Below are 12218 nucleotides of genomic sequence, written 5' to 3' on the forward strand. Positions count from 1 at the left end.
TAGGGGTGCGTATTTAGAATAACGGTGCTCTCATTAGCATATGCGGCCGCCAGAGGCTACGCCATTGCTCGGGGAGCCTCGAGGCGGGTCTTTTGTAAGGCGAATTAAAGAAATTAGTAATCTGAATAAATATGTATAACCGCGCCGTTGCTTGCTAGGTATAGGAGTAGAGTCAAGGAGGTAACGGTGAAACTACTGGAGGCCTACAGAAATGACTGCTGCTGTTACTGGTACTACTGTTGGCATTACTGGTGTTGGTGTTGTTGCTATATCTACCAGAACGAAGAGCCAGTAGCTTAGTGCAACCTGGAGGACGACGTCGGTAGGCATAGACCCATAGGCTATGGAGTATTTCTTGTGAAAAAAACAAAAAAAGAAATGTCGACTGTGGAGTCAGGTCAAATCTAATTAAGAATGTCTTACAGAGCCCTCGTGTCGGTCTTTCTTTCTCTTTCTCGCTCTTTGTGTACCTAGTCTGTCTCACACTTCCACTTCTGTACTGTTATACGGCGCTTCAACCCTTTTTCGCTGTTGGCTGCCGCCGCTATCCGGAGAAATTAAAAATAATTTTCCACGACAAATATATTAACCCTATGCTACGACGAGGAGTTCACCGTAACCCCTTCTCTCCCCGCTTTTGAGCTTTTGTGTTGGCCAGCCTGGCATGACGGGGAATAATAAGAAAAAAAATTCTTAGCTAAGTAATTTATATATATTTTACGTACAGCGGGGTATCCAGTACGACTGGATTTAATATTTTTTATATAAATTATGATCTTTAATTATACCAATCGTTATACTCTTTTCAATTATATCTTTTTACAGATAACTGATGAAACATGGTGGCTAGGTGAAATCGTATTCTATGGGTATGATGAGGTCCGTGGTCATCCTGGCGTGGAGAACCGACGCTGGTTCATTGCAATGGTCCCACCCAGCCGAGATAAACGACTCTGTCTCTTTCTCCCCCTTATTTCTTTCCTTCTCTCATTTTCAGCCCCCTCATACTTTCTACGCTCTCTTCGACTGTCTCTCCCACGGCAATAAATCCCCGTGAAAATACCTACCCCACTTGCCAGTGGGGTTGGTACCACCCACTGTTACCCTTAGCCACTTCCTCCTGGCGGCTAACCTAAAAATTCATTAGATTATAAATCCATTAATGCTTAACCGCTTGGCGAGGTCCCTCACGCCTGGACGAGCTTGAATTTCGATCGGATTCTCTTACGTATCGTCGGATCGCATTAGTTACATAGAAACGCACTGTGTTTTTATTCAGTATTTTTAAATCCTTCCTAAGGACGCTCCCGTTTATTCTACATGGGAGCAGATGTGGATTTATCTTACGAGGGATCCACCGCAGGAATCTTGCTGGAGACTTTGTTGGTTAAGATTATTCAATGCGGTTAGGTTGGTACTTTTGTTAGAGAAGACAGCCGAGAGATAAAGTTAAATTAAGGAACCGAGGGGGGGGGGGCGAGTTTGCAATTGAATAAGTTTATAATTTTTGGTTTTCTTTAATTCCCACGATAACGACCTATAGCTATATCCATGGTACACAGAGCGGAACGTGGTTAGTCTCAGTATCAGGATTACGATATGGCCACCCTTGAGAAGACTTTAGTTAGTTAAGAGAGCGCGGGGGGTGGAGGGTAGTTTCTACCCGGAAGTAGATGGCGTTGTCGTCGGTGGTTATACGTTCCTCGGTAAGGGTAATTCGGAGTTCTCTATTTGATCCTTTTTCTTTCGTCAGGTAACATTATCTTTCTCTTATTTTTATGAAATTTTTATTATCATCGTTCCAGGCACCAGGAAGTGTCTCCGCCTTTTTTGCAACTCATTTTTAGGTCGGACTGCCGAGATATTCAGTTGAGGATAGAGGGTGCGAGAGGTAGAGCAAAAGCAATAAGAGTAGGTCAAAGTGAGAGAGAGAGAGAGAGAGAGAGAGAGAGAGAGAGAGAGAGAGAGAAGTGTGTCTTTGCGTTATTAGGTAATTTCTAAATCGATGAGAAAACATTCGGCACGCCCTGAAGCCACCTCACAAATCCAAGTGGATTTTGGTATCTGATGGGTATAACGTATTGAGAAACCAGGAAATCAGAGCAACCCAGAGCACCCCTACCTGCAAGGATGGACGCACCACCCTCCCGGGTAATTAAACCGATATGGAAGTTGCCAATGAAATGAAATTGAAATTTTAGCCGTCGGAAAGTAATTAGAAATATGGCTTGCCAGAGGTAAATGGGCCGTGATGCCTAGGATAATCGTCCCCTCTCGACCCACGTCCTCTACGCCAAGGATCCGTTCGTCCACGTTTTTTTTCTAAAACCCAGAGGATCCGCGAGCCCTTAGATCGCGCGGATTACCCCCACGTCGATTTTTAATCCCGTTTCGACTTAAGAGCCACCCTTACTTAAATCCAGGATCGGAGAGCGCCCATACGTCACGGGCGAGGAACACTTCGTTAAAACGGACGACAAGATTAGGTCCTGCCAGTGTAAAATCGATAATAAATTCCCTGGAGGACACTGAGATTCTCTACTCTTATTTACGGAGAAGGATTTTAATCTAGCATAGCTACATTTCTTGACAATTTTTTCTGACGATCTGACCTATGACACTTTCTAGCCACCCTGGTCTCCGAAATACAGTCCTGGGTCTAAAAGGGTAGGAAGACAGTCGAGTGCATGATATTGCTTTCAATTTGTCGGAAATTCCGGAGATGGAAGAAATAGAAATTTTATAGCCTTTCTACATTCCAGACACATTTTCACATCCTCCAGAATTCATAAGGAAAAACTACCCTGTTCTACCTGTCCTATAAACGTAGCTACGAGTAGACAGTACTTGAGGGATAGATGGTAAAATATATGTTTATTCCAATTCTTTTTGTATTCAATTCTAATCTACGGATAGAGTACGTAAAAGGAAAATTTTGTCTAATAAACATACCGGGAGGTCGCAATCACTTTCTTCTAGTAAAGATATAGAGTCCTGGCACGTGTTAGGTATACATATAACATAGTATTAAAGTTACCTCGTGCGATATCCTTAAACAGTGTCTACCACATAGTACAGTCGTATAGCTTCGTTAATATCTTAGAGAAACTCTGGCGTTAGGACTGAGGTCGCATCATCCCCAGGAACTTGGGAGGATACAGGAGCCATGCGGTTCCCGTTTGACCTTTAACCTTGGAGCTAAAGGGTACGGCAAGGCTCGCTCCTACCATCCAAGAAAGCACCCTTCACACTTCTATGCCGACAGGGTGTAAAGGACAAGGAGGCAGCAGTTTCCCAAGGACTATCGAGAACCTCCAGGACGCAAAACGGGATACATGTCGTACAGTATCCTGAATCTCCATTATAATTCTCGTGGGCATCCTGGGAGACGCACGTATCTGGTACCTTGGCTGCAATACCTATTCTCGTCCCTTGTTTCCATTTTGCATCCAGATCCTACTCACCTTTTGGCCTATCTAACACCTCCCTCCATCCACCTCTCAGACCCTGGAAGGGTGTGGCACCCCTAGCGCCACCTGTACTTTATGTCGTTTTTACTCGTCGCGATTACTTAGCCAAGAGGCTGAGGGTGGGTGGTTGAGAAGGGGGTGAGATAGGTGTTGGACAGGAACAGGGCGAGCAAGCGGATGGTGCTCTCCAAGTAGGTACCGACCTAGGTCCTCTCTTCCCTGTTACTTGCACCCACCTACCCCTGCTGAATCTCACTCGTAGGAGACAACAGTTGCCCAAGTTCAGTTAGCCTGGTCGCGCATGGCGACGTAATATCACGTTATTTAGAATATATTATATCCACGTGGAATTGCGTTACCCTCGAGCTTTGGTCGAGGGGGTTTGAACCACCCTCCTCTATGCTCATGATATAACGAGAGCCATTATGATAATCCGATGCATAGATTAGGCATAACTCATTAACCCACCTGCTGCTGACGGGAGACGAGATCACAGGAGGATCGAGAGGATGAATTTAACCCCCCGGGGGTGATTTCTTAGCCACCCTAGCCTCTCCTAATTTTTGCTCTTTTTTTTATCATGCCGCCCTTATTTTCCATCCACTATACCGTCATCCCGGTAGCTACTCCTCTTCGTATCTAGAGTCAAAGTGAAAGTTCCACACGCAGGGGGTGGCCGTCCTTTAAGGGATGCTGGGAGTCCAAAGCCGTGTCAACGATAGCGCATAAATATTAAATAAAATATTAACTTTTCCACGGAGTTTCGACGTAAACCCCGTCGACGCGGCTAAGCAGTTTCTTTGCGAGATTCTTAAACTTTCTCACCCTTTCTCGATGCCGACGCCCATTAAGGGAATCTTTTGTCCACGCGAGACCAGAAGATTCTCGTCGGTGGTTCGGTGGTGGTTTTGGTCGAAAGAATTTCTGCAAGGTGAAAGGGGCGAGGGTAGCGCAGTTTTAAGGCACAATTTACCATAAATTTGGCGAGCCATCGTGCCAAAGGGACAGTACTGCCCGGGACGCTAAGGGTGACTCGTGGAGCTAAGGGTGGACCGGCTGAAATCGCTGTGTATCTTTATACCAGGACTCAGAAGGAACTTTCTGATTGTATTACTACCACGGGCGTTTAATGCGTTTGCTTTTCCTGTAACAAAGTTTTAATGCATTGTAAGCGGCGCTTAATGAACCTTAATTTCGTTCCCCATGCTCCCGCGAGGTGGCGTCCGCTTTTACTTGTAGCACGTCGGGGCTTTTATACGAATAGTACCGTTCGATCCATTCCTTCGTTATCATATCCATCTTGTACCTATCTTATCCTATGTTCCAGTAAGTAGGGTAACTTACCTTCCTGTACGACTGAAGTTTCCATCAGGCTCCCATAAAATCAGGATGTTGCGCAAAATATAACGGCTACGCTACTGTCTGACACTCGTGCCGTAATTCATTCTCCTCTTCTTAGTTCACCCTTAGAATTCCAGTTCCCTCCCTCTCTCTCACTTTCTCTCTGTCTCTATCTCTCTCTCTCTCTCGCGAAGAGCGTTATCCTCACTCTAGGTTACTTCCTCTCGCGACACCTGTGTCAGCAACTAGCCTCGTTAATTCTTACTGCGAGAAACTCCATGCGTCGTGGCCACCTATCGGATTTTCTTGAAGACCCAAGTCAGCTGTTTCTTTACGAGTGATCGGTGGGTCAGTGGCAGGTTTGTGTTAAATTTTTGTTTTCTTTCTCGTGGTACATACTGTATGGATATTTTGGTATTATGCAGAGTACCAAAGAGAATTTCGAAGTGTCCCGCAGGGGGAGAATTAATGTCCTTGGAGACGTGACGAAAAGCAGAGAGACGATACTGTCCTGGACACAGAGGGAAAGAGAGTGAGACCAGCAAAATGGCAAACAAAAGGATTCCGCCGTAGACGGACGGCGCACGTACAGCGGTAATTAAAAGAACCGACAGATGTCTCTTTTGCCGTCGGGTTTTATTTCGTTACGAGAGACGCGTGTCGTGTATTTAAATTTTCTACGTAGTCATCCCTAGAATTCTTTGATTAGAAGCCCACCCCCTCTTCCTCGCGTTACACCTGCTTTGCTTTCTCCCATTTTTTACCATTCCATTTATACTTTCCTTTTGAACGTTATTCGATGGTTATAATGCACCTCTGATATTTCGAACTGTGTATACGATTATTATTTTTGTTTTATCCATTATTTTCTTTATCGAGTAAAAACCTCGCTCTTTGATTTTATCGTCCCTTGTCCGTATAACGAAGCGAAACTTTGGTTTGTCTATCACAAATATAAACAACCCTCTGCGGTACCGATTTACACCCTTCTGAGGTATAAGGAAAAAAAAAAAATGCTATACAGGAGAACTGTAGAAAAGTTGACGGCGACGAGATTCGAGATGTTTTTTACGAGGTGTCAGTGAGCTCGGGGTGTCTCGGGGGTGAGTTCTGTGATGCGGGAAGACTTGTGAGAGAAGAGAGGGATAAAAATGAAGAAGAAAAGTTCATGAAATATAATAAAATCCGCGGTGCGAGATTGGCCCCCGCGAAATGACAAGGGTTCTTCTTCCTTCTTCTTCTTCCTTGTCTTCACCCTCTGCAAGCCCTACGCCTTATCCTGCATGTTCTATGCTTCTTTCCTTTTACGTATCCCCGTGCGGTTAGCAATCGCGACTTTACGAGCTAATCAGCAGGCTATAGTCTAGTGGATTACGATGCGTAGCACTTTCTTTTTCATTCCTCATCTTCAACCCTCCCTACCAATGATCCTTGGGTCTTAACGATCAGGTACAGTTCAAAGATATCAGGGACATACGTGCATCGCTATCTGTGGACATTTAATAAAATTACACTGGACTAACCGTTCGGAATGATTTTCTTAGGGAAAAGATAGAGAGCAATGGCCGACCCAAGGGAAGCAAGTTCATTTACCGAGGGTCGTAAAGAGTGTCGAATTGGGCATCCACCGGCTCGTATAGCAGCGTCAGCTTCGGCGCTTCTACGCTCCTACACTGCAGGGCTGGCTTTACAAGAAGATACGGCCCAATCACTGGGCTCTGCCATCTTGCGGCACGTATTCCAGCCCACCCCGTGGTTCCCTCTTCAGCTGAATCCTGCAACGTCTTACAGCGGCATTCAACCCCTGGGCACTGACTCTTATTTATTCATTAATTAATTTGTGGGAGGATTCGCGCCAGGTCCACCCCTCCCATCTGGGGGTGATAGGTAGTTCCCGGCCCGACGAGATTTTTAACAACCCTCCTTGCTGAGAAACTAGCAGTAACCTCAGAGACCCGATGCTGATCCACAACCCCTTTAAGAAGTTTCTTCTGCGTACACTTTTTTTCTATACCATTTTTGTTTTCACAATTTTACAACCCTCTAAGCACAGGGTGTTATTGATGCAAATTTTTGTTGTTCAGAATATTGTGCGTCCTGTAAACATAAACTTTCTCTGCGTATCCTCGCAACGGTGAGCTTTTTATCTTGGGGATGCAGTGTGGATACACGGGTAGGTGAGTCGTTTTTTTAACCCGTATTCCTGTGGCTAGTCCAGCTGACTACACGCGTCACTAATATGTACGACAACGGCTATGAGAATGCGTGGACAATCTTTCCTGGTGGCGTGGGCTTGTACGCCATTGAATTTATGGTGGTTTCTGGCCACCGTTTCGCTAGGGGGTAGTTTTATTTCCGATTCGGCGCTGTCGGCTGTACTTTTATTTTCCTCATTCCTTTATACATTTTTTGTCAAGGCAAACAAAAATACGGACGCTGCAAGGCAGCTGGACGTCACTGTATCTCTGGCACGAGCGGGAAGATTTGAAGCGGTACTTAGGATTGTTTTTTTTGATTTTCATAAGGGGGTCGAACAAGCCGGTTACGATAAATCTTCATGAAAAGAGTCGAGCAAACAGGACTTTGCTCTTGGGGGGTTCATCAGAAAGAGTCCATTGACACACATTCCGCAGCCCTTCATCCCTTATGATATTCACTTCCACGTTGCAAGTGGTAGCGCGTCATTAAATCATCCCCCGCGGACCACTAGTGGACCATCCCCTGTACTCTTTCGTATACGCATTCTCTCTCTCTCTCTCATCACGCCGCACGTGCGGTACTCCAGCAACGCGTCTACGCTGACCCGTTGAAACCACGGGGACGGGGGTTGCTCCCGGTTTCGCAAACATCCCTAAACAATGACCGTTCGCCCGGTGATTTTCGCTTGCTGCTTGGTCATCGAAAAAACGTGGCGAAGGTTCGAATGGTGGAGTGGGCCACCTAGGGGCTTCTCGACGTGGCACCTACGCCGGGATGTACTCCGTTACCACCATCCACCCCCATTTTGGTATACGAAAGGGGTAGGTAGGTAGATATGTGCCACGGTATGGATTACCAGGCTAAATATACGAGTCAACCGCGTGTGGCTTCCCGAGATTAGCTCGGGTTTATATCGGGATTACATATGTAAAACCATTAGGTTAAATCATTTTTTAAATAAATGTTATTCGAGATGAGAGAGCTGAGCGGGGACGCCGGAGAGAAGGGAAGGGGATTGTGAGGGGGTTAAAAGGAGAGGGGTAAGTGGGGAGGGTTGGTCCAAATGAAATATTCCCCATCACGTACGTGCATTAGAGTTTTCATCCCTTTTACGAAATTTCACAAAGATCAGCATCCCTCTTACTGGTCCATATCTATAATACATGGACTACCCCTATATGTGTTTGTATATATACATACATACTTATAGTATCTGCCAAAAGGGGGTACTGACAAGTGGTTTATGTTTCTTTCAATGTCTGTTCTTTTTATTTTCAATTTTTCTTTTTGTTATCCTCACGGGGCAAAGATGGCGCCACCTTCTGACGATAATGAAGTCATTTGTAATGCGGTTCTAACTTTTGGGCCGAAACGTAAGAGCTGGGGTCGTAGGTACTGGTATAGGTATATATTTGCCAAGTATAGCCTATACGAAATCTCCCGCAGCTGGGTGCCTCGTTTTATGTACATACAGAGAACTCCGCGGCATCTACCTACCTCAGCATCCTTTGGTCCATTGAGGATACTTAACCCTTCAAGATACTACCCTAATCTTTTAATGGGTACGAAATTAGAAGTTGCTTTAATAAAATCTGCCGTTCCAATGAGATGGGATATGAATGTCTGGTGCAGTTGCAATTTTTTACCTTTACTCGAAAATATTTTATAGAAACCTCACACTCCGATATTGAAATAGATTTTTGAATTTTTTTTTTATAATCATACCATCAACAATCTCGAATCGTATACCTATGAACACAATTGGAACACCTCTTTAATGTTTGTATTCTCTTTTTTAAATTCTACTTCATTTCATTTAACGCACGCACGCGTCCCATAAAAAAGAACCAAACGCGAATCGGTGACAATGGCCACGAGAGTTCTGATTCTATCGTTCGTTAAATGCGTCCACGCGTCCCGAATGACAGAGCCAATAAATAAAAGGAATTAAAATATACGCGAATGTTACCGGACACCGTGGGTGAGACGGGGGAGTGGGGGTGGTTTTTGCGGCCGTTTATAAAATATTGTTCGGTACCCTTACATACGGTGTCCGCAGTTTTTCCCTGTATCGGATTTTTATCATTTTTTTTCTTTATTCATTTTTTTTTATCAACCCCCTACAGCCACCCCGCATGTGGCTGATACACAAATGCTTGCGTATCAAAACCAGCAGCATCACTGAGTCTCGAAAATATATGCACAGCAGTATCCTACCCATTCCCTTCCGGACGGACAAATGAAAATCGTTCGTCTATAAATTCTTTAACCGAAATGAATTTTATTTTAACGAGCGTCAAAATTATATACACAGGTATATCTATAGTTCCTCGACGAGGTATAGGGTGTCGATACGTAAGGGATGAAAGAGAGAAACTAGAGAGGAAAAAGGAAAAAACAAGTAAAATGATGGAATTTGAGAGAAAAGGGAAGCGCCATGCATAAATGAGCACAGGGGTTGAAAATACTTTCGACTTTCTCCCTTCGTTCGGTATTATTGTGACTTGGAACGGGCGCGTCCCCCCCTCCCCCCCCGCCCCCTTGGATGGCGTTACGGTTTACGAGGCGAACTCTCACGGTGGCTGCTTTGAACGCCGGTGGTGGCTGAAACGGTAGCAATGCTAGAAGTGGCCCCAAAGAGGGACAGGAGGAAGAGGGGATAAAGGAAAGGAAAGGAAAGGCGGCGTGAGAATTATTCATAAACGTAGGCCGCCCGGGCTAAGGGGGTGGTTTTCGCACTCGGCTCTATACTCGAGTTGGGTTGGCTGAATTCTACCGAATATAACGGCTGGCTCGTCCTCGCATAATAAACACATAACAGTAATCCTTAAAACAATAATTAGCTCCCGTGGACCTCGTTCCGGCCACCCCCGAAGGACCAGCCACCCCCTTTGATTCCAGCCTGGCCGGGAGGGGTAGCAGATACTCAGGGGTATTACTTTGAGGATTTTTTCGAATTAATACCACCCCTCTTATACTCTTAGCCCCACGTGTCTTATAGAGTCTTCCGGAAGTGCAATATAGGGGCAGTAGGGTTGCATTGTGTCAGGGTGCATTTTGGTTTCGAATGGATCAGGCGGCAGGTTGACTCGAATCCCGAAGGGATTTCGCCGAGTCTTGAAACGAGTATATGCATAGGATTGTGACTGTGAATAAAAATAGGAATAAGAGGCAGGGTATTATGAGGGTGGGTGGGTGGTTTAACGAGAGGGTGGCGACGAAGGGGCGCGCAAAGTGGTAATAGTTTTAATCCGGTGTCTTGGAGTCAGGATTTGGTGGCGCGGCAGTTAGTGGCTGGTAAGTGGCGAAGCCACTTCGCGCTCTGATATCATAATCCGAATAATCGCCATTATTGCCGCCATTTGCTTAATCCGAGCTACGGTATGGCCGCAGGAAGCTACGAAGGCGCCATACTTAATGCACCGAGTCGAAAGAATTTTGAAAAAAATAAGAGTTTGGTAAATGAAAAAAATTTCGATTTACATTCATTTTTTTCTTACAATTTAGACAGCACTCGAATATATTCGCTATAGAATTTATATAAAACTGCTACGTTTTTTTTTTGTCAAAGTACTCATCGCACCATGACCTCCAAGTATTATCCGTCTCTTGCCAAAGAATTTTCTAATTGTAACGGTATCGTGGCGAGCAGGAATTCGCCATCTTAGAATTTCTCCGACAGACCAAAATCTCGTAAAGACGCGTAAACGGTGACTTTCGAAGGCAAACTGGTAGGAGGTGCAAAGAAAAAAAGAAAAAGAAAGATCTCTGCAACGTCTCTGCAGTGTTTCCGCTTAAACGGTACGGTGACTCCTGGACTGCGCGGGAGGGTGGAAAAGCGAAAAAGGGGGTAAAAGGAAAGAGACATTAAATCCCCGAGATTTGTTCTAATGGCCGCAACTTGCTTACAAACTATTCGCGTTTCCACTCCCCGGGTGTGGTTTGTGTCTACGTGCGATTGTATAAATTTGGTCGAGCGTGCTCGGCCGGTGAAGTAGAGAACGGGCCTTGGGGCCGAGCTCGTTGCTTAAATACAAAAACTCCCTGCTAAATCTCACCCTTAAACTTTGCCACTTTAACCCGAGAAATATGTTTATTTATTGCGTTGCCGTAGAGCGTAGCCAAAGTTCGTGGACATGCGGGTTTCTTATACACTCGATATATCTGTACGAGGCAACTTATTTCCCCGTTAAATATCGTATTTCGAATCTGAGGAAACAACGTCCTGATCCGACTGTAGAACTTTGGTTAGGGGATAGTAAAGGCATTTTCTTGATAATCAGTCGAGAAGTAAAGACAGCAGTTCGCGGATGACGGCACTGGCACGCCGAGCGGTTATCTCTAATAAGGCTTCTAATTACGTGACATTATAATTACCTGAAAGATTAGATCCCGGGAAGGGGGTGGTTGGGCTGCGGCGGTGGTACGAAACGTCAGAAGGGGGTAGGTAATGTGGAAGATAGTCGGTGGCATGTGTTGTTGATGAGGCGGTTAGTATTCAGCGGTGCGTTTCGCCCGGGACTTTTGAAAACTAACTAAGTAAAGCCACCTTAATTCCATAAGAGGGAGACGTAGGGGTTTTGGTATTATTATAACACCCTCTTAATTACCGGATATTAGGAGGGGTGAGAATAGCCGAGTACTTTGCCAATTGCGTTATCGCATTGGATATTGGGTCACTTTTATATATGACTATATATATACCTAACGATACTCTTATCACAGTCGACCTTGACATACATATGATATAATACTTACATGCACGTTACAACGTCCTTGCCACCCTCGAATGCGCCGTCCTTACCCCATCTACTTGGCAGTTCGACAAGCGCCAGTCCGAGATTACCCCACATTACCAATTGGGTCAGTGTCTCATTAATCAATAGATTGGTGATCTCGAACATGGGTGGGTCGGTAAGTAGAAGTGTCTGAAATATGAAAGAAAAAAAATGGTATAAAAAAAAAAAATTGAAGATAGCGATCGTGATAGACGTTGGGGGATGACAGTAATGATTTTTAATCGACACCTGGCGAACGTATGCACTTCGGCAGGATCAATTATTCATACAGATCTGCTAGACAAAGGCGAGAGACTCGCAGGATGATGGGAAACAAAAACGCCAATTAGACGATAAAATATGCAGAGGGGTTTTGAGAGCTCGTTTCGAAGTTGGGGGATGAACGTGAGCTCAGGACTTCAGGTTGAGG

General features: G+C 45.0%; 1 protein-coding gene across 1 annotated transcript in view; it reads right to left on the reverse strand.

Annotated features, from left to right (window-relative positions):
• LOC107269666 (nuclear pore complex protein Nup88) overlaps positions 1 to 12218 on the reverse strand; it is a 257533-nt gene that overhangs the window by 4341 nt on the left and 240974 nt on the right. Inside the window, exon 4 of the mRNA XM_025086989.1 lies at positions 11769 to 11938. Coding sequence (XP_024942757.1) covers positions 11769 to 11938 — 170 coding nt within the window. The remainder of the gene's footprint in view (positions 1 to 11768; positions 11939 to 12218) is intronic.

The sequence above is a fragment of the Cephus cinctus genome, unplaced genomic scaffold, assembly GCF_000341935.2.
Source record: "Cephus cinctus unplaced genomic scaffold, Ccin1 Ccin1_scaffold0689, whole genome shotgun sequence".
In the NCBI taxonomy this organism is placed as follows: Eukaryota; Metazoa; Arthropoda; class Insecta; order Hymenoptera; family Cephidae; genus Cephus; species Cephus cinctus.